At 63.6% G+C, this 22,532-nt stretch overlaps 1 protein-coding gene across 5 annotated transcripts in view; it reads right to left on the bottom strand.

Annotated features, from left to right (window-relative positions):
• The window catches only part of PLXNA1 (plexin A1), a 108,628-nt gene that overhangs the window by 78,194 nt on the left and 7,902 nt on the right, over positions 1–22,532 (bottom strand). For all 5 annotated transcript variants that reach the window (XM_083795399.1, XM_083795403.1, XM_083795401.1 and 2 more), the window contains exons 2-3: positions 16,502–17,850; positions 11,849–12,031 (exon numbers count right to left, since the gene is read on the bottom strand). In XM_083795399.1, the coding sequence (XP_083651525.1) occupies positions 11,849–12,031; positions 16,502–17,704 (1,386 nt within the window). In that variant the 5' untranslated portion in view covers positions 17,705–17,850. The remainder of the gene's footprint in view (positions 1–11,848; positions 12,032–16,501; positions 17,851–22,532) is intronic.

Below are 22,532 nucleotides of genomic sequence, written 5' to 3'. Positions count from 1 at the left end.
AACGTCACGGTACCAGAGCACGGCAAGCGCCCCGGGGTGCTGTTGTTCGGGATCCCAAACGCGAGGACGCACAGCCTCGGCGCCCAGGAATGAACCAGCAGGCTCCAGCTCACCTCCGGCCCTCGCCAGGAGCCAGCTCAGCCAAAAAAACGATCACGCTCTCGTTAGCGGAGCCGGCACCGCCGCTCGCACGGGGCCAAGACTTGGGGTCGGCACGGCTCACGGGGACCAGCCCGCGCCCAGGTCCCCGAGCCTCCTGGGGGATGCTGACGGGGGCCAAACACAAACCCCAGGGACCGGCCAGCCCTGGCTGCAGGCCCTCGACTGATCACGAGCAGGAAGCACCCCGGTGCCGGGCACCTCTCCAGGGCACGGCCGCGGCACGGAGGCGTGCTCCCGGCGGCCAGCGCTCCCGGCCGGGCTGCGGGAGGCCAGGGGAGGATTTTCTCCGGCTCTGCCCCAGAGCCCGGGTCAAGCAGCTGATGCTCCGCGAAAGCCAAATTGGGGGCGGGTTGTTTGTGTGATTTCGTTTCTTGAATAAACAGAAACATCCTGCCCGTGATTAAGAGCCTTTATGAAAAACACGCCAGCGCCGATTGCTGCAGCTGGGGCTGGAGGTACCGCAGCGCCTGGGGGGCAGAAAACAAGAGGGCTGGGCTTCACGGGGGGGGGGTAAGCGCAGCTCCCAGATGGATTCACACTGCCGCAACGTCCCGGGCAAGTTTCAGAGATAGAAATCCTCCCCAGGAAATCCTAGGGTGGTTCCTTTCTCCCAGAAATCACCATTTTTCATGCCAAACCTCCCCAAGCCTCCTCTTGCTCCTGCCCCCTCCGTCGAGCCCACGACCCAGCCAGGCTGCGAGCAGCTCACGTGCCATGAACCACAGCCACGGCACAGGTCAGAGGCAGCCGAGGTGCTGCCATCACCTTTAAGCATTAATTCTTTCCTGTATCCCCTTCTGCCCGTGGATATCAAAGCTCTCCACACACCCTTACGCCGCGCTCCGCCTTTCGGCTGCGGGCATCGCCAGCCGCAGGCCGCGGGGAGGAGAAACCCAGAGGAGCGAGCTGACCCCGGCCCCGCTCGGAGACAGGCAGCACGGAGCTGAGCTCCGCCAAAAATCGCTCTGCCAAAACTCGAGGACCTGCAGGACTCGTGTGCCTGCCCCCTGCGCGGCTCCGCAGCCCCCGCCGCGCACCGCAGAACACATGCTTTTGGTTAACTCGCATGGGCCGAGGGGGGGAAAAGGCACTGAAACACCCCTCACACACACACACACGCACGTGTGAAAACTCAAGTTTTCAAGTTTCTTCTCTTGGCAAGGCTCAAAATAGGCCAAGGTTTCAATTTTTTTTTGCTGGGAGGCTTTAAAAATGTATTCCATCCAAACCATCCCCAAAACATTCTTGACATTTATTGCCATCAGCTTTTCCCCCAATTAACTGCCTCTATGCAACTATCATCATCTTGATGAAAAACATCTCCAGAAACCCACAGACCAGGAAAAAAACGTTCCCTCTCTTGCTCTGCTTCTCCCTGCTCACAAACATAAAGAGAAAGAGGGAGGAGAGGGGGTCAGGAACAACATTTTTGCCTTGACAGCTTTGTCCTGCAAGAGCCACCGCTCGCCACAGTGCTGGTGGGGACATGGGAGGCGACGTTTGGACTGGCACCCAAAACCTGATCCCCAGGCACCCCATACCCACAGCACTGACTTTACAACGAACGGACCAAATCTCATCTGGAAAAACCCATTTTTGATGCTTTCAGCTCGGCTCGCGGCGTGCGTGGGACTGGCGCGAGGAGCAGCTGAGCGGGGAGGAGCGGAGCTGCTCCCGTCCCCGGGAGGCAGGCACCAAACGGCACCTGGGCGGATACGGTGTCAGAGCAGAGCTCTCTGCAGGCTTTTTAATCACTTCCATTTCCAAAATGGAGCAGAGGTCTTGTTTCAACAGCCTGCGCGAGCAGATGTCAGGCAGAAAGGTTCAAAAGGACAACAGCGGAGAAGGAAAGGGAGCTGAGCCACCGAGCAACGACGCATGGGATTTTGGTGATGCACTGCGTTGGAAGGGGGGGCGGAGAAGCCCCTCCATGGCTCACCACCTCTCGTCTGAGCTGGTGGGACACCGATGCTCCCTACCTCTGGATCCAGGGACCGAAGAGAGGACAAGGTGCGGGGGGATGTGCTCCAGGCACCCTGAGCGCGGCGGCAGCTCCATGAAGTGCCCAGGGACGTGGGTTGTCTCTCTCTCCTGGTAAATCCTGGTCAGAAACGCTGCGTCTGACACGGAGCCGAGTTCCTGCACCTCAGTGAGCCCTCCTGCACCGGACGAGCCCTGTTACCATCCCACACGTGCTCTCCGTCACCCAGACAAGCCACATTTTTCTTCCCAAGTTTGGCCAAGCGCGCTTCCCTCGGTGCTTGCCTCGATTCCCTCCGTCCCTGCACCCAAGGCAGCAATTTTTGCCCTCTTTTAAAACCAGAAGGACCAAGAAGCCAAAGATCCCACACCAGAGAGCCCGGCGATGCAGCTCTCCCAGCCCAGGCAGCTCGCTCCCCAGGTTACTCGCTCGCAGCCCTCGCGTTTTCAGATTTAAGAGGGGGAAGGAGAGGCAGGAAGGAAACCCTCAGCTAAGACATGGAGTGTTTATCTCACCTGCTAGAAGAGAAACACGTCTTTAATTTTAAACGTCGAGCGTAAAAACAGATCCCTTGAGGCTCATAAACATACCAGAAAGAGAGGGAGAGTAACACGGAGAAACCCTGGGGAAATAAACAGAGAATTCAATTTGGGAAGTTCCCATCCAAGGAGCCGGGTGGAAATCACCCCCACAGCCCTGTAGCTGGCACAGGCCACGCAGACGAGGTGCGGCTTTGTTTGTTTTGGGGGTTTGTGGTGTTTTATTTGTTTTTTTTTTAAGGTCTTTGCTTATTTCTCAAGAAACACCACTGCATGCAGCACCATCCCTGAGAGGCCAGGTGGCGAGCCCAGCCAGACCCCAGCACACTGACCCCAAGGAGCAGGGAAACGCTGCTGGGCTGAGACACGGGCCTGGATTCTAGAAGATTTTAGAAGGTTTTCGGCCACCGATGGAAACCAGAAGGCCAAGGAGAAGCCAGGCACTGAGCCAGCCCCAAGGAGGCCATGCCCCCCAGCACAAGACCTGCTGCAGCCGCAGCCCCCGGGACTGCGAGGGGCTTTGCCAACCGCAAGCTTGCCTGCGAGTGCCCCTGCTGAGAACAAAATCCACCCTCGGAAGGATTTGGCAGCATCCTTCAGTGCAAATTCAGCTTCAGGGCCTGTTTGGGAAGAGCATCACGCATGACACGAGTTTGGGGGAGCTCAGGTGGCAGCGGGGCTGCTGCTGGGAGGACCCACAAGGAGGATTTTGGAGCCAACACACCCCCGGTTCCCCCAAAAACACGAGCAGGGTCAAAGCCTCCGAGGCTTTTTGCGCCGAGGGGCTCCGGCGAGGTGGCACAAATCCAGCCCACCTCCGGAGCAAGCAGCGGGGCTCTCCGACCTCCAAACCGCCTCCTTGGGTCGCTTCACAAACCACTTTTGCCATCCCAAAACCAAAACGTGCTCTCCCTGTGAAGCATTGCACCAGAAGTTACCAGCCCCACGGTGAACGCCCCAGGAGGCACAGCCAGGGCCTCTCCCCTCTCCGCATGGCACCGACTGGATCCCCCTTCCCCTGGCTCACACCCCAAAGAGGGACCGCTCAGGACATCCCCGATACCCCAAAAGAAGCCGTCCCGGCACACTCGCTCCCCCACGGCCACGGGGGATGCTCGGAGGTGCCGGCAGAGCAGGGGGAAGCCGCGCGGAGCCAGGGGCCTGCACAGCGCCGGCGCCCAGGATAGCACACAAATTGCTTCATTAAATTTCATCACATTAAGCCAGTTTCATGAATTTAACATTGTCCCCGGACTATTGTTTGTCTGAAAATTAAATTACGGCAACATTTGTTGTTTCAACGAGTCTGTCAATTACAAACGAGGCCGGAGGAGGGGGATGCGGGCGCGGGCAGGTGATGGCACTCCTGGCTCCGGCAGCGGGGTGAACGCAGCCCCTGTTTCCCAGGAGGACGGAGAGGGGAAGAATGAGGGTAACCCAGTATTTCTCCCACAGCCGAGCATGCCAGACGTGGAAAGCCTCACCACTCTGGATCCAGTACGGGCTCTGACGGTGGTGCCCAGCTCTGCAGAGCGCCATGTCGCGCCCCTCCGCGCAGCACCCACCCCTCTCACGTTCACCCGAGGAAATCTGCACGCGGGGCTGGGGCTTTCCAGACTGCAAAGCCTTGCCACGATGGGGAACCCGCAAAAATTTCTCCTTTATTCTTCCTTTTCCCTTGAGCAGCTCCTCTCTGCAGTATCAGAAACAAAGGTGACCACCTTTCGCTTCGTGAAGAAAAGCGTCAAGCCCAGCGGCCTATAAATAGCACCCAAAACTGCCCCGCACCCCCAGCTGAGGGGATGAAATGAAGACGAGTGAACCAACAGCTCCAAGGTCAGAGAGACTGGTGTGTGGTTTTTTTTTTTTTCCTTCCCTTTGTTCAAGGTCTGGTAATTTTACCAACGTAGGAGAGCGATCCAAAATACATCATTACGGTGGGAGCTAATAAAAAACCCACGGGTTTTTTCAGCCTGCTGTGGCTCTTTTCACTCTGGTGGGGATCACCACGGGGAAGAGGCTGCCCCAGCACCAGCTCCCTGCTGCCTTTAGGTTTCTCGGGACCCCCCGGTGCCGTACGCGGAGCAACCAGCGGCCGCTGCCCTTGAGAGCGCCAAGAGCAGCAAAATTAAAACACTCTCTGATTACCCAGCTTCGCTCCGTGGGGTCCTCTCTGCCTCTCCGGTCCCAGCCCCAGCGCCATGGGGTGGGAGCTCAGGGACGTGCCCAGCTTGGAAGCACCTTGGAAGGAGAAAGGAGAAACGCGAGGCCACCCTGGGGCCACCAGGCCAGGAGAAACCCCTCAGGCACTGCTAATCCGGGCTGCTGGGGCTGCAGGGAGGCAGGTGGGATGCCAGCGCTGCCCTGTGCCCTCCCTTTTCTCCGCTGCCTTTGGTGGGAGGCCGGGGCTATTCTCCCACCTGAAAAGCCAAAATTAGCCGGCTTTCCAGCCCGTGAATAGGCACAATGGCTCCAACAGGAGGGCCTCCACAGCGCCGGGGCCTCCCGGCTCATTTCCATCCCAGCGGGGCGGTTTCCACCCTGCCCTGCCCCGCTCTCTGCGGCGAGGGGCTGTGACTGCACGGCCCCCGGGTCAGGGTGCCCGGCCACAGGCAGGGGGACGCACAGGGGTGCTGAGCAGCCTCGGGCTTCACAGCCAGACGAAGCCCGTCCGCTCGCCCCTCACGGTGCACGTCTGCAGCTCCATCCCCAAGCCTCACGTCCCTGTGCCACGGGCAGGGTCCTGAGCGAAGGGAAACGCACAAAGCACCAAAAAAATGCTGGAGATGGACACACTCCGGAGACGGTCACATCCCGGAGGCTCCCAAAGTCACCTTGGGGAGGGCGCCCAGGGCGATGCCCCCGCCGGCCGATGGACGGGGCTGCGGGGAGCCGGGAGAGGCGCAGAGTCAGCGCGTCGCGCGGGTAAGGGCTGAGCCTGGCGGCCACGTCCCCGCCTGGCAGCGAGCCCGGCTCCTCACCTGCCGGCTTTGTGCTGACTGCGGAGCAGATGGGGGGGAAAAAAAAATAAATAAAAAGAGTTATGGAGGTGAAGAGCCTGGGGCAGCCGGGCTGGGAGCTGCAGGGGCTGGAAGAGCCACAGCGCGGAGGGCAGCGGGGGCTCAGCCCCATCCTGCGCGAGGCGGGGAGCCCGAACGCAGCGCGTCCCTCCCCAGAGTCACCCGAGGACGGAGCCGGCAGCAGCCCCCCCCCCCCCCCCCCCCCCCCCGGCCAGTCCCAGAGGCCGTGGGTTCACGATGAATTTCTAATTGTTTCCTCCAACAATGAGACATCCTGTTCGGAGCTCGACAAAAAGCCAGCGGGGCCCCTTCCTCCTGAGCTTGCCGGGGCGACGCCGCGCACTGCCCGCCACGAGCGGGGGGCACGGGGGGGGGCTCTGTGCCCCCTCTCCCCTCTCCCCATCCACTTACCAGGGCAGCGTGGCCGCCTCCACCTCAATTAAAGCAGCCGGCACTTAACGGCGAGAGCTCTCGAGGGGGGCTGGGAGCACCAAGAGGTATTTGATGGATTCGCCTTGGCAGCCGCTGGGCACCTTGTCGTGCTAAGAACTGATCGCCCCTGACCGGGGAGGATGCGGACGCAGGCTCCCGGGCGCCCGCCTCCCTGCAGGGGAACGGGGCCGAATCCCCCGGGGAGCCCCATACGTGGTGGGCAGGGGGAGCGGGGTCCCCGTGGGATGGGACGGGGACGCAGAGGGACGAGGCAGCAGGAACAAAAGGCCCTTGTGCGGTGCCGCCAGCTGCCTTCCCCGGCTCCATCGCGCTCGCCCATCCAGCCGGGCCTGTGGGCTGGGGGGGTCCTGCCCCATAGCACCCCCACAACGCCCTGTGCCCCTACAGAGGGCTGCCCCACAGTATGGTGCGGGGGGAGGCAGGCGGGCTGTGGCAGAGATGCTGCAGGATCCGCCCCAGGCTGCTGAACACACACGGCCCCACGGCACCGTCCCCGAATGTGGCCACGAGCACCAAAGCTGCCCCCGGGAGCGGGGTGAGGGCACCTCCTCCCCTGCAAGGGGCCAGCTCCGTGCAAGGACCGGGGGGGGGGACAGGGGGGGGTCACGAGGGGTCCGAGCCCTCCCTGCACCCCGGGAGCCGGATTTCGGGCAGACACAATGGGCCCCTTTTCAGCCGGAGCTGCTTAAAGCTGCCTTAGCGCTAAGCGGAGGCGGCGTGGAAGGAGCCGCGTGGCCGGGGGGGGGCCGGGAGCCTCGTGCCTCCCCCTCGCGGGCTCACGTGGAGCCCGACCTCCGCAGGGTGATGCCAGCCCGTACCCGAGAGGCTGAGGCGTGGATTTGTGGGTTGGAAAGCCAGTTTTGGCGAGTTTTGCTTTCACGTACAAACAGCAACACCCCTGAACCGTGCTGGGGAGCGCCGGGAGGAGGACGCCAGCCCCACGCAGGGCTGCGAAGCCTCCCCAAAAAGCCAGCGGCGAGGTCTCCGCGCCCCCAGCTGGACTCCTGGAGGCCGGGAGAAGCTCCCCCCGTGCGCACATCTGCCCTGAGAGCAGAGCACGGATACCCCAATGCTCTGCCCCAGCCGTCAGCCCAGACCTGCCCGCAGCGGGGTGCGGCTCCGAGGGGGACGCGGCCCTTTCCAGGCACCCACCCGCCCTGCCAGGGACCTGCGAGAGCTCAGAAGAGACAAATCAAGGTCACTAGGCGCTCTCCAAAGCCAGCAGCCAAGCGGTGGGTGAGCAGCCGGGCACAGCCCCCCTGCAGGAGCCGTTCTACCCCCCCAGACCCACACCCCTCCTCTCCGGCAGCCCCCGGCCCTATATCTGCAGGCAGCAGAGCCGCCCCCCGCCCCAACACCCAGCACGTGCCCAGCGGAGCCCCCGCTCCCTGCCGGCCCGCAGGGGATAACTCCTGACTCACGGCACAGCTGGGGGAAGGGGGAGAGGAAGAAAGCAGGGGGCTTTTTACGAGGGGAAGAGATTTGGCTTTTAGAACACCGAGAGGGGGAAAAAAAATCGTTCCTCGGAAGGAAATGAAGCAGCACAGAAAGCACCGGTGCTGCCCCAGGCAGCAAGGAGGCGAGACACAAGTTCCCAGTGAGTTCCCAGCCCAGGGCCAGCAGGCAACGGGGAAATTCCTGCAAAGCCCCCGCCAGCGGCCTCCTCCTGCTGCACGCAGCCCCTGCACGGGGCTCAGCCCCAGCCCCACAGCCCCGTTTTTGGGTCGCACAGCCCCGAGGGAGCAGGGGCTGGGAATTCACCTTCCCTCTGCACGGGAGCCCCCGATCCTCCCCAGGAGGAGCAGCGAGGTCCGCGTGCTCGTGCACGGCCAGGGCTGGCCCACTTAGCGCGGGGAGTTTGTTTTATTCTTTATTATTATTATTACCATCCTCAGAGCGGGGAAGCCAAGGAAACCAAACAAGGGGCCGGCTCAGCTGGGCCTTCCGTGGGAGAGGATAAACAAGCGGCGGAGAGCGCGAGCCGCAGGGGGGAGCGGATTCCCGGCAGGGACGCGCCCCGATGCGTTCGCGCCCAAGGCCATCTGCTTTGGGGACAGGGAAGGAGCTGAAGGGATTACGGGGGCAAACGGGGCAGCCAGGGCTGCAGAGACAGCCCCCGAAAACGAGGACTCAGCCGGCTGCAAGGGGCACCCGGGGGCCGCAGGCACACCCAGCCCCTCCCCAGCCACCGAGACCCTTCCCGAGCCACCTCCCCACGAGGCTGCTCCAAGTCCCACCACCCAAGAAATAACCTGGGGGCACCCGAAACCGGGTCAGCCCACGAGGGCTGCACCAGAGCTCGTGGTGGCCCTAAGGCGGTGCCTGGCTGGCAAAAGGAGGAGCGGATGGTGAGCTAACAAAGGCGCACGGACCTGGCCCTACAGCCCCCGGGACGCCCAGTCCTCTGCTCCCAGCTGCTCCCTGTGTGCGCTTCAGCATCACCCACCCTCACGCCACTTCCCCACCTGCACCTGGAGGATGCAACTCCCTGTTGCACCCCACGACCCTCCGAGTACCCCTATTTGCGCTCGTACGGCAGCTTTTTGCTCTCCTCCCCGGGAAGGGCAGCCCGGGCATGGCTCAGCCCAGCAAAGAGGCTGCAGCGAGCGCTGGCGCCTCCCCTCCCCGGTGTCAGCCAGGCAGCAGGAGCCAGCCCTGCACAGGTTTCCCCTGGAAGTCCCCGCAGCAGCGTGCCCGCAGCCCCCGGGGCACTTCCCCACGGGGCGCAAGGGCAGGTCCCCGACGTGCCCGCAGACGGCACGCAGACGTGGCTCACGCCCGGGGCCGGCAGCACGGCCAGAGTCACCCCCGCCTTACTCACCCCGTGGCGGGGCAGAAATCCCCAAACCCCGTCCCACAGCCCCATGACCGCCGGCAGCAGGCGGCGAGCACGAGGGAGCTGGGGGCCGGCCAAAGACAACCGCCTGCCTTCGCTCCGACGGCGCCCCGATGTCATTTTCCCCCCTGGAACGACGGCGTCCCCTCCCCGGATGCCATCTGTATCAGTCCCCAGCACCCACAGAGGGGACAGGGGGGACGGAGGGGACAGGGGACAGCTGCGGGGCACAGCAGGTGCTGCCCGGCAGCCTCCCCGCCGCGCCTGCTGCCAGCAGGGCCGCGGGGCGGGCGGGCTCGCGTGGCTTTTTCGGGGGACAAAGGCAGGCTCTGTCCGCACGCAGCAGCCTGGACAAATGCTGGGCACGGGAGCTGCCATCCAAGGAAAATCCAGACGCAGCCGGGACTCTGCCCTGACCTTACCCCGACCCAGACGGTGCAATCGGGCCCCCCCCGCCTGACCAGCACCCACCGCAGGGCTCCTGGAGCACTCAGCACCCGGCTGTGCCCTGCTGCGGCTCCCCGGGCTCGCACGGAGACGCCAGCGGCCACGGGATCCCGCAGCGTTATTGTAGGGTCTGACCAAATCCTCAAGCTGCAGCCCGAGGGGCAGCAGCACGGGCTCGCAGGGGACCTGTCCCCTGGCCGGGGACACGCTGCCAGCCCTCCCCTCCCTCCGGCCCCGCAGACAGCGGGATCAGGTGGCTGCCGAGGCAGCCCTGCGGCAGGACGCTGGGGCTGAGCGCCCCAAGGGCACAGCGGGGGACGGCTCCCCCGAAATGGGGTCCCCAGGCACCCCCGCCCAGCGCAGCCCCTTGCTCCGCAGGGCACCCAGATCCTCGCAGGGCAGCTGGAAGGGGGGAGCCCCCAAAACCCGCCTGGAGCCCTGTGCTGGGACCTGCCTCGCCATTCCCCATCGAGCCCCTGCTCCCTTCCCTCACGCCCCGCAGGGTCAGCGGGCCCCCCCGGCTCCCTGGGGCCGCTGGGCACTGGGACGCGCTGGTGATGGGGACAAACCAGCACGAACAGCCCGAGGAGGCGCTGCAGAAGACGAAGCTGCGCAAACCACACCTGGGCTCCAAGCCCCGGCCTCAGCCTCGACCTCGCACCCGGAGCTCAGCCTGCCCCCACACCCTCAGCGGCCACCTGCACGTGGCTCTGAAGGTGCCAAGACCAGGGAAAAACTGAGAAGAGCTGGGGAAAAAAAAAAAAAAAACGAAGAAAGGGAAAAAAAACAACAAATCTTCCACGTAAAATGCAACTGCCGTCCCCTCTGGATAAATAAGGGACGGGAGCCGTAACGCTGTCCCTGTGGCTTCGTGAGCCCTCCTCCCACACGCTCCTTCCTCCATCCCCATCCTTCACGCTGGCACAGGCTGTTTAACCCCCCCCCGGTGGGAGCCCAGCGGCAGGAGGAGCCGCCAGCAACGCGACACCCGTCCCTCGGCCCCGATCGATCGATGGGGCAGGGAGGACGAGCTGGTGGGGCAGGGAGGACGAGCTGCCTCGTCAGCTCCCCCTGCTCAGCCTGGCGCCGGGGAGGAGGAGAGGCAGGCGAAGCAGCCAGGCAGGGGACGTGGGGCACGGAGAGCAGCGCCAGCACCCCGATCCCTGCCTCGACGCACGCTGCCCACGTCCCCGAATGCGCTCCTAACCCTAAATTTTCTGATTTCAAACCAGTGTTTGGGTTTAGACAGCATGGAGGAGGAGAAGCGGAGAAAACGCGGGGCGCTGAGCCCCAGAGGGGTGCTGGGGGGTCCCGGCAGGCAGAGGGATGTGCCGGGCCCCCCGGCCAAGCCCCGTGCTCCCTGCCCCTTGCCGGGAGCAGCGCCGTGCCGCTGCCTGGCCGAGGATGCAGTCAGCGCAAGCTGTGTTTATCCGGGGCATGTACGGCTGTAATTATAGGCACGATGTTATGATAACAGGAAATCCGTGCCCTGTGGAGATGCAGCCAGAGAAACGCACACACGGCTCTCTGCTAATTGCCACCAGCAAGCAGCCTTCTGTGCGGGGCTGGGGTACGGGAGGGGAAGGCTGCCCCCGCGCGGGGAGGTGGCTCAGGGCCACCTGGGGCACCCCGCAGCCCCCGCGGGCGCATCTCAGAGCGGCTTCCTCCTGGCCGTGCCACAGCCTAACCCCTACGCCACAGGCACAACCCGACACGGCCACGCTGCGGGCACAGGACCCACCACCCCCCGAGCAACGCGGCCAGCCCTGTGTGCCAGGGCACCTCGCCATCAACCCAACGGGAGAGGAGGCGCGAGGCAGCACCCGAACGGGACGCAGAAACCCCAAATCCCCACCGGGGCAGCTGGAGCACAGCTCATCGTCCCCTCGGAGGACAGCATCGCCTGGCACGAGCTCCAGCTTCGGACCCTACTTTTTTCATTTCGGCCAGATCCAGGATGTGAAGGCAACAGATGAGGAAACTCCGATCCCACAAGGAGCCAAGAGGAGCAGGGAGGCTCCATCCCGCCCACTTCACGCAAGGCAGCGCTGCCAACCCAACTGGAGCTTCCCTCAACAGCAGCACCAGCACCAAGACACCAGCACCCACCTCTCTGGCCCTTTCCAGGTCAAAGACAAAGCAACACGGACACGGAGAGGCAGAGCCCGCCCCATCACAGCTACGGGGCAAACCGGCAGCCCTGAGACACAACAGGGCGGACTCTGACCCGCCAGCAGTCAAACACTCAATCCCTTTATGTTACAGCCCTCCGACACGGAGGTTTTGTGCATTTCTTCGGCAGAGAACGGCAACAGGGACGCACACTCCCCACACCACACCAAGTCACACCGGGGGAGGCACGGAAACGCCCCCAGCAGCACGGCACCGTCCCCGCCAGCACCGTCCCTACCTTTTTGATCTTCCCGCTCCGCGTGCCCGCGAAGACGACGGTCTGTCCCCTGTAGTCGTAGGCAGCCACCGAGGTCATCCCGTCCTCCTTGTCCACGAACAGCGGCGTCCCCTCGATGGTGACGGTCCCGCCCAGCGGCTGGTTAAAATCCTGGCCGCAGAAATTGTCGTCGATCTGCAGCGGCTGCGGGAAGGAAAGAGGGGAGGTGAGCTCTGGTGAGCACCAGGGGCAAGAAGGGATCACGCCGACCTCCCACCCCACGGGAGGATGGAGCCGAGGAGGTGACGATTTCCCGTCTCCCCTTGGCAGCGAGACGCCTCGCTCTGGGATGTGGTTTGGGGAGGAGGTTGTGGAAAGCGTCAGGAATCTGGAGCCAGCAAAATAATCCCTGCCCGAGCAGCCCAGCCACTGCATTCAGCCCCGGGTGCCAGCACAGGACCCTGCCCTCCCCATCCCCAGTGCCACCACCATCACCTCGGCGCACGCAGCTGAGCCCTGGTGCGCGCGGTGAGGGTTGGGAGGGAGGCCGGGCACCCCGAGGCCTGGAGAGGCACGGGATTTTCTGCTCCAAGAGGCTCCTTATGTAACTCGGAATTCAAAGGGGAGAGGTTTTTGGCAAGCAACCGCCTCCAAATGCGTGCCAGTCCCCAGGGGGTTTTAGATCCATATAGCGTGTGCACGTAATGTACGGGGAAACGCCGCGCTCCCACACCGAGCGGCTCCAGCTGCAAACAACAGCCCCGCCATTTCCACCCCGAAGAGGGACGACCACGGCCCCAAAACTGGAGGCCAGCACAGCCCAGGGCATCCGAAACCCTCATGGAAAAGCCACCGGGCTGTTGAGCAAGGACATGGACACGCAGTCACCCCCTTGTGCTCGCCCCACCAACCCAAAGCCGGCGGTGCCGCTCCCGGCTGCGGTGCCACCAGCACCGTGCCAGCCCTCCTTCATCTGAGAAACTGGAACGGCTCCAGCCGGTCACGCCCAGCCCCCGAAGCGGTGCGGAGATGCGGTTTTGCTGCCTCAGTTCTTTAACTTCTGTTTTTGCGGGGTGCCTGAGCTGGGATGTGACCGCAGACCGACAGCCTTCCGCGCCTGGCCCCTGCTCAGCCTTCCCTAAACTGGGCGAGCTCTGGGTGCAGCCAGGCAGAGGAGATTCCCAAAATCGGGAACGAGGGGCGCCGTGTTCTTTCTTCGGTCTGGAAGGACGCGGGAAGGGGAATCTGCAGCTCTCCGGCCCATCGGCCTCACTCGGGACCCTCCTGCACTGCCAGGTGCACGTTTCAGAAGAGCAGATCCGAGCAAGTTCTCTTCCCAGCAACGCGGGGCTGACTTTGAGGACCAATGTCAGACCTCGTGCTGCCTCCTCCTGCCTTGAACCGGCCACAAACCTCCCCGGGGAGCCTGGGTGGCTGCATCCCCCCGGCACGGACACCCAAATGCCCCTACCTCGGAGGAGGCATGCAGCCAGCTGCAACCCCGAGGAAAGCACCCCTCGGCCCCGACAGCCTCGAGCAAGCCGGAGCCCGGCGAGCAGCAGCAGAGGGGCCGACACGACCCCAAGCACGACCGACAAAGGTATTTGAGCCCCGGCAGCCGAGGCAGCTCCCGTTCCCTCCGCACTCCAATTTGCAGCTTCCCCAACCTCATCAGCTGCTGAATATGCAAGAGGATAAATGTTGATGGTGTTTACTCCTCTCTGCTTTGTCTCAACAAACTCTCTGGGAAACGACAAATACAGCTGCACTCCAGGGCCGCAAGGAGCACCCGCCCGCCACCGAGATGCCGACACCACCTCGATAAATAATTACGCCGACAATTAGCTCATTAACAGCAAGCTGCCTCGTTAGGGAAGCGCAGGCAGGCACCGCGGCGGCAGAGGTCGGGCCGAGCGGGCGCTGCGAGGGCTGGGGCACCCCCGGCACCACCACGGCCACCCCCCCCCAGGACCCTGCTCCACAGTGAGGCAGCCTCCTCCTCTCCTCTGGCACAGAGCCGGGGCACAAAGCTCCCATTTTCCCCAGAAACCCACCCAAAAGAGGCAGGACGGGTCGCAGACAGAGCCGGCCAGGAGCCGCCCGTCTCCGTGTCGCGCCTTGTCTCATCGCCTCCCTTCAGGCCCGCTTAGGGAAGCAATGAGGGAGCAGAGGCGAGGCTCGTGCCGCTCAGCGTTATTAATTGGCCGGTAATTGGGCAGTTAATGGCAGCACACGCACCCCTTGTCCTCCCACACCCCGCCATTCACCCACCTGCCGGGGAAGCACCCCGGGGACGAGCACCCCAAAGCTCGGGGGCCGGAGGAAGCAGCAGCCCGGAGCAGGTCGGCAGGGCTCCTCGCCCCGATTTTCGTTTCGCCCTCACAGCTGAGCTCCGGACGGCGATGCCCACGCCGTGGGCACAGCTCTGCCCCAGCCCTGCCTTCCTGCAGAGCGCTCCTCGGGGACGCGGGCTCGCCAGCACCACGAAATCCCACTGATGTGCTACAGCAACAAGGGCCGGACTTCCCCCTTTCCAGGAGGCTTCAAGCCGTAAATCCTGACCAGGAGCAGGAGAGCTCCTGGGACGCTCTCCGTACAGACCAGGCGTAAATCCCGAGCGACTCCTGACTCGGCAATTTCATTCTGCCTCCCTTAAGAAAAAAATCAACATGCCCTTCATTTTCTGGCCAGCATCCATCCCTGGGAGATCCGTCAGCTGCCGCGACCCACCCCGGCGGTGGCTGCCGTTTACGAGGGGCACGGAGCTCGCCGCCAGGACGAGGTTACACGCTCCGCAGGACCCCATTTGGCTGGCTCCCAGCGCGGCGAGGGGCTCGGCGCCGCATCCAGCCGTGCCGCGCTTGGCAGGCGGAGCGGGACGGGGACGGAAGACGCCGGCTCCAGGAGAGGAGCACCACTACCTCGGCGCTATCCGGCACGGTGCAGAGCGAGACCAGCACCGCACAGCCCTGCTCTGCTCTTCTTTGGGGGCACTGAGCCCCCAGGAGGCAGCTGCCAGCGCCCAGCACGCCCCTCCTGCCACCACCAGGGTTGGGGTTACTTCTAGCGCTCAAGAGGAATGGTAACAAAGGGGGAACGATGCCCCGAAAAGGGGAACGTTTCAGCTAGATCCCAAATCCTCCATGGCCAGGACATTCCTATGGCTAAGCGACCATGGTGTGAAGTTGGAAAAACCACAATCACCGCATGTGTAACCACACCTCGCCCCCTGCACCGCGGCCAAAACCTCCCTGTCCCCGTGGCACAGCACCAGATGCCAAGCCAGCATTTCCCTCCCCATCCCACCACGTTTCCCTGCTGGGATGCAAAAACCATGTTTCCCGGTTTCCCTGCAACGAACCACGTTTTGCAGCTCAGCTGCACGGAGAAGCCCCTGAGCACCCAGCGGTGCCACAAGCAGCCTTGTTCCTCGCAGCAGGGAAAATACAGCCCCCTGGGGACACATCCTGCCCAGCCTCGAATGGAGCACATGGGGGAAACTCCGGGCAGAGCCCCCTCCCCAGACACGGGGGGAGAGGAGCCGGGAGCGCACGGGGAGGAAGCAGCCGGCATCTCCTCCGCCTGAGCCAGCAGCTGTGCGACCCACCAGGCAGCAGTGTAACGATTTCATCATTTTCCACCAAAATCGAATTAGTTCAAAGCCAAAATCTGATTTGCGAGCCCAGCGCTCTTGACAGCAAACCCTTTACTTTGTCAGGCAGCTGTTAGCTGTCTCCTCCGGAGCGGCGGGGAGGGAAGGCAGGGCTGCTCCGCGGGCAGCCCCGGCAGCAGGGCTGACCCCAAAACCCAGGACACAACGGGGTCTATGCCCATGCCCTCCCCTCCTGCCTCCTCTCGCCTGTATAAAATAAATCCAGCACCTGCACCCTGCTTGCTCAGGGGGCACGCCACCAAACAGCATGCCCAGGGACCAGGGAGGTGGCAAGCAGGAGGGGACCAAACCCCCCTAAGGGACCCCAAGGGGGCAGGGAGCTGGCTCTCCTGAGCAGCAACGGGAACAAGGCAGCTGAACTGGGAGGCTGGTGGCTCCCCGCAGCCTGGAACAAGCACAGCCAGGCCCTGGTACTGCGGGAGCAGGAAAAAAAGCAGCCAGGCTCTCTTGGATCCCCTCTCCTCCTGCCTGCACGCCATGGGGAGGCCTTGGTCCTGCCAAGCTGAGCATGGGACCAGCGCCTGGGACCACCGACCTGTCTGCCCCCTTTCCCCACGCCTCCTGCCCCAGCACCTCTGCCAAGCCCCCCCAGCTCACACGTGCCACCTGCAAGGGTCCCCCCAGCAGAGACGCGGCAGACACCCCCTGTCCCTCCGAGAAACAAGCATCCTGCCCCTCGAAACCAGCTCCCCTTTAGCCCTGCACCCCGCGGGAGAGCCGACAACCCGTGCCAGCGCGCAGCCTCAGCTCGGGGCCAGCAGCTATCGGCAGACACTGATTCAGCCCCAGCCCAGACAGCCTTCCCACACCAAAGCCGCAGTCTCCACGAGGAATGCGACCGAGCGAGCCGAGCGCTCGGCCCCAGCCGTGCCAGGCCCCCGAGCGAGCGCGGGGCCTCCCCCCGGGAGCACACGAGGCAGGTCAGGTAACCGGGACGGGGCCCAGGGAACGGCCAGCAGCCAAAAACCGCCCGGCCCGCCGAGAGACGAGCGCGGACTCACCGAGTTGATGCAGCCCAGCTCCTTGTTCAAGAGCCAGGGCAGCGAGAGCTTCCCTTCCCCTCTGTAGCACGACTGGATACGCTCCTTGATCTTATCCTTGATCTTCTTCAACGTGAAGAGGCAGAGCACAGACTCCTTGGGAGGCTTCACCCTGTTTTTCTGGCCCTGGGAGAAGATAGTGAAGAGGATATCCTCCTGCTCCGAGATGCCCAGGTACTTGGCCAGGGCCTTGCCAGGCTTGGTGAGGTAAGCGTCCTGGATCAGGCGGTACTCGATGCCGTCCTGCACGCAGCCGATGGGGAACTCCACGTAGGAGTAGAACTTGGGGTCGTCCACGCAGAGGCGGACGATCTTGGAGGTGAAAAACTGCTCCCCGGTGGAGTCGGGCGAGGTGAGCTGGGTGTCCAGCTGCAGGGTCAGGTAGTAAACGAACTGCTCGCTGCTGAAGCTGTAGATGTAGTAGATGTCGAAGGTGGGGAACTTGGAGAGCGTGTCTGAGGGGATCTTAAGCTGGGAAGAGACAAACTCGTCCTGGTAGACGAAGCCGAACATCTCCGCGTTCTCCTCGTTGGCCATCAGCTTGCGGCTGGAGAGCGTGGGGAAGTACTCCGACTTGCCGTCGATGGGCGTCCCGATGAAGAGCTTGTTCTGCCCGTTCACCACCTCGATGATGACCCCGGACATGGTCCCGGACTCGTTGACGCTGGAGAGGTAGTGCTCCTTGCGGTGGTGGGGCTCGCCCAGCTTGAAGAGGTCGTCCAGCCGCAGGAACTGGCAGATCCCCTGCGAGGCGCTGCCGCAGGCGATGAGCCGGTTCCCCGAGTAGTCCACCAGCAGCAGTTTGTTCACGTTGTTGGTGGTGACCAGGCCGTGGGGGCAGGACTGGACGCTGGGCGGGGGGTAACACTTCTCGTTGTCCTCCACCGGCCCCGTCACGTGCGTCCGCAGGAGCGTGAGGTTGTTGGAGAGCTTGTAGATCCGATTGACGGCCCCCACGTACACCTCCCCGGTCTTGTTGTGGACCACCAGGTGCGTCAAGCTCCAGTCTGAAACCGGGAAAGTCCTAAAGGGAGGCTTGGGGCTGCCTTCCGCCAGCGGTAGCCAGGTGCTCCCCAAGAGCAGCAGGGTCCAAACGTGGAGGGGCGAGCGGGGCTTGAGCCAAGGGAGCCGCATGGCGGCAGCGCCACGGCCAGCCGAGGCCATGCCCCCAAGCCCGGCCGCAAAATAAATAGAAACAAACCCAAACGAAGGGGGTGAGGGAAGGAAGAGGAGCTAACGGGACACAGTCTCCTCTGCTTCCTCCGCGCTCGGCGTTCAGGGCATCACGGGCACCGCCGGTCTGGTCAGCCCTAGAGGGGAAAAGAAGAAGAGCGGGGTTAGGAGGCTTTCCTGCAGCGGTATCGAGCCTGCTCCACCCCACCCCATAAGGTTTTGCTGTTTCACACCCTCCTAGCAGGCAGCGTAACAAAATGCCCCCACCACCCCCAGTCCCAGAGGAAAACCAGCAGGGACCCCCAGCGCCAGGACCCTCAGGATGCCGACAACCTCCCCACGCCACAAACCCCTCCCCACGAGCGGCCACGTGCTTCGTCTCCCCAGCCTGGCCCCCATCACAAGCCTTGCCACCCGGGGAGCCCCAAAGCCCCCCGGAGAGGGGCCAGGCCCTGCCTCCCCTCGCCGAGCCCCCTCGGGAAGAGCGGTGGCCGCACGCCTGCGGCAGAGCAGAGCAGAGCAGAGCAGAGCGACGTGTCCCCGGCAGGCAGCGGCCTGGCGATGCGCTCCAGCACACCTCCCGCATACAAATGGCCCGGCGGGGCGTAGCTGGCCCCGACCTGCTTTTAAGCCCACCGAAGCATCCATCGGGGACCGGCTGCTAACGAGCCACCAGCGTGCCGGCGTGCAGCCCCGCACCGTTCCATCGCGGCACGTCAAAAAAATCAGGGCTTGCTCCCAGCTCGTGAGCACAAAGGGAAAACGGCCCCACTGTCAGGCTGGGGGTGTCCCGGTGCCTGGCCGAGCGAGGTATTTCCAGCCCCATCCCACCTCACCCCCAGTTTAACTGGATGCCGGCACGCTGCTCACCGAGAGGACGCTGCTTTTATAGAGGCGAGGCAAATGGGGTGGGGAGAGGCAGAGGAAAAAGCACGGCTTTTGTGAATGAAGACGGACACAAATGGCACCAATTTACTACCCAAGCAGCGTGTGACCGAGCCTGCGGAGGGGAGCTGGGACTCGAGCCCAGGCGGGCTGCGTCCTCCCGGCACAGGGCTCCTGCATCGCCCGGACGGGGTGCAGGAGGCACAGCCCGAGCCGCTACCCAGAGGAGGATCTCAAAATCGCCTTTTAAAGGAGCTGAGAGCGCGGGGAGCCCTGGCACGCTGCCTGCCGGCCCTGCCACCTGCCTGCCTGACAAAGCCCAGGAGGGCCACGGGCAGGGGAAGCTGGGGGGAGCGAGCAGGCACAGCACGGAGAGGCAGCGGGCTCCGAAACGTGGGGCTGCCATCAGGCAGCAGGGAGCTGCGGGGAGCCTGGAGAGCTCTGCATCTCCCCACGTGCTCCGTGCAGCCTCAGCTCCCTGCTTCATCTGGTGATGGTGCAAAGCCCGCCCCCCCCCCCCCGCAGCAAGCAGCCCGGACACCTCGCTGCGAAGGTCCCCGGCCGGGAAGTGAGCTCAGCCCTTTGTTTCCCAGCCCAGCCTCGCAGATAAGACGCTCCAAAAGCGGGCGGAGGAAAGCCTCCCCCTCCTTATTGCCCGTCTCTGACTCAGCTCGCGTGGGGATAACCCGCTCGGGGCCCAGCACGACAGCAGGATGCCCGGCAGGGAGTGGCGCAGGTAGGAAACGTGGCCCGCGGTGCCAGGACCTGTGTCATCGGAGGGCAGCCGGCACCACGCCAGCGGCAGCGCACGCGATAGCGGCAGGGGCTGGCAGCGACCGCTCTGCTGGCTCCTCCGTGCCCCCGGGCAGGTCCCTGCACCGCTTCCAAATCCCCTTTGTGGACGTGCCCAGCTCCAAAAGCTCTCCGTTCCAGCTCCGAAAGCTCTCCAGCTCCAAAAGCTCTCCGTTCCTGCAGCGCTCCCAGCGCCTTCCTCCTCGCCACGCAGCAGCCTCCGAGGCTATAGCCTCGAGGGAGGTTTGGGCAACGGCGTGTGATCACCTCGGAGGCCGAGCCAGCTCTGCGGGCGTGGAGTGAACCGAAACGCGGAGCCACCAGCCCTGGAAGTGACTCACGTGGTCCAAAGCTCACAGCCCTGCGGTGCTTTGTCAGGGCAAGAGGCTCCCGGCAGGGAGCGCGCACCCACACCCCAGGGCACAGCGTGCTGGGACAGAGCCGTCCCTCCTGGGGAGCGGTGACAGGCAGCCCCCCCCGCCCAGCACCTTCGTTTTAGGGCCTTATCAGTAAGACCACAAACACAAGCACAGCGGAGCGGCGCTCGCCACCCCCTAACCGCACCGCGGCGCAGGATGCGGCCACGCCGCCGGCACATTGCTGCTGGTTGGGGCAGGCGGCGGCGGCGGCGAGCGGCTCGGTTTCCTCCCGGGCTGCGGGCTGCCAGGGGAAGGTTCCTGCCCACCGGGGGCCTCCCTCGCCCAGCTGGCAGTGCCCAGCACCCAGGCCCAGCACCCTGCGCCGTGCCCTGCGCAAACAGCGCGGGTTTTGTCCTTGCCGCAGGGCCCGGCAGCTCTCCTCACGGTGCGGATGGGGTAGGAGGAGTAACAGCGGCGCTGGCTTCCTGGGCGCTTGACGTGGGTGTCCCCACACTGTCCCCTTTGTCCCGAAGCCCAGGACACACAGCCTGGGTTTTACTTTCTCCTCCAAACAAGGGGACCTCCTGGGGGCACCGCGCAACCGCACTCACCCCAGCAGCAGGGTGCAGCTCCAAACACCCCCTGCAACTCCCAAACAGCCCCCCTGCTTCCAGCAACGATATCTGCAATTCATCCAGCCCCGTCCAGACCAGCTGAGACCCTCTGCACCCCATTACAGAGCTGGCAGCCCCAGTGCAACACCGCAGCAGTAGAAGGACAGGAGCTGACGGCGACAGGAGGCGCGTGTGCCCCAAACCAAACACAAACCCCAGCATGACCGCTGCTCTGTCTGCACCGGCACGGGGAGAGGAACAACGCCATGGGCTCTGAGATTACCACCTAAATGAAACCCGACTTACACGCCAGCAGCACGCCGCCGGGAGGAAGAGGAGTGGGGACAGGCAGCGGAGGTGGCGTGGGAACACCGAACCCCTGCGCTGCTCCGCGGGGACAGGCGAGCGGGACGGGGAAGTCGTTTTCTCAGCACATTTCTAATTATTCATTGCTTCTATTTTCGGGAGCGGGTACGAGAGCCAGAGGTCAGGCTGCTGTGACAAATCAGGGCTAGAAAGCCCAACAGGAGATTCCCAAATTAATTTAGGGAACGGTTCCTCGGGAGCTGGAACGAGAGCAAAGCAAGGGAGAGCTGGGGCGAGCTGCGAGCAGACAGATGACAGTCTGCAGAGCTCCTCGGAGACTTCTGCTCCTAAATATACGTCTGCAGCAACTTCTCGTCCTAGTGCCCTGACACCAGCAGGGGTTTTGTACAGTAAGACCTGCTTAAAGCAATCAGCAGTGGTTAAAATTAAAAAAATAAGAGAAATACAGGAGAGGTTAGTTCGCTTTCTTCTTTTCTACGTTCCCAACAGCATCTTGCCCCAGGAGGACTTGGGGATCACAGTAGGAAGCAAGACCCACACTGCAAACACAGCCACCATGGTCCCAAATGGTGGAAACCCCAAGCAGACAACCCAAAACCGAGCCAGTGTCTGGGCTGAGCTAAAAAAAAATGTGCTGCAGCATGGGCCCGTGCACGCCTGCACCGGGGAGAGCAGCAGAACGGGGACCAAACGCGCACCTGCCACGGCGCCCCAAGCACGGAGCTCCCCGCAGCAGCCGGCAGCTCGTGCATGCACGTGGGGCTTCTCCTCTCTCACACGCACGTAGCAGGAAACCTGCCGTCAGAAACAAAGCTGACAAAGCAACTGCGCACCCGCTAAATCCACCCCGGCCCCTTTCATCCCACGCCGGAAAGGAAATTTGGTAACAGCCTCGCCTCAGCAGCGGCCAAGAGGCCGGTGTGGCTTTAGGTGCTGCTCACACGGGACCCGGCTGCACCACCCGCAGCCTCGTGCTCACACCCACCCACCCCGAAGGAGCCGTACACTCATCAGGGAGCTGCTGCCCTGCCCACAAACACTCATGTCCCGCTTGCTCGCTCCTACGGGGACGGAGAGGGGCCGTGCTGCTCTCCCCCCGGAGCTGCGGGCTTCCCAGCCCGCGGCACAGCCGGAAACCTGGGTTTGGGGCGGGAGAAGCGGCTTTGGGAAAACAGACCTCACTTTTGATAGCACAAAACAGGAGTGCTGGGATGGGTAAAACAAACCTTAAAAGGCAAAGGCCGGACAGAGCACTAAGGACCAGCTCTGCTCGCTCGGGGAGCGAGGCCAGCGCGCTGCCTGGTGCTGACTCGGCACAGGCAGCCCTGCTACAAAGCGGCAGCCCCCACGGAAATTAACGGGGCCGTGGTCCGGAGCTGGCCACAGAGCATCCCCTGCAGCAGCAGGGCTGGTGCTGAGCATCCCCTGCAGCCCCCATCGCAGCTCGTGCTGCATCGAGCATCCTCTTCCTCAGGGAGAAGCGGCCCTCCAGGCTGCCCACAGCCCCGCAGGAGTGCTGCGAAACAGAGGCTGGGAGAGAAACCCGACGGGAGGGAAAACCCTCCTGCATGAACCCCGGGAGGGCAGGAGAGACGGGACCTGATGGGTTTTTCTGTGCTTGCTCCAAGTCGCTTGCTGCTTTCGGACTGAGGGAACCGGCTCCATCTTCACCCGCCCGAGCTGCCAGTAATTAGCGAAAGGGAGCGAGGGGAGATGCTGCGGAGGAGAGAAAAGCCCGCAGGCCACAGGAGAGTCGGTCTCACAATACGTTGGGTGTATTTTTAGGTTCGTCTGCCTGGGAAAAGCCTTGCAACAATAAGAAAAGGCTGGTGGTGTTACCGA

The sequence above is a fragment of the Anser anser genome (genome assembly GCF_964211835.1).
Source record: "Anser anser genome assembly, chromosome: 12".
Lineage (NCBI taxonomy): Eukaryota > Metazoa > Chordata > Aves > Anseriformes > Anatidae > Anser > Anser anser.
The sequence above is the reverse complement of the archived record's forward strand: the minus strand, read 5'-3'. Positions and strand labels throughout refer to the sequence as shown.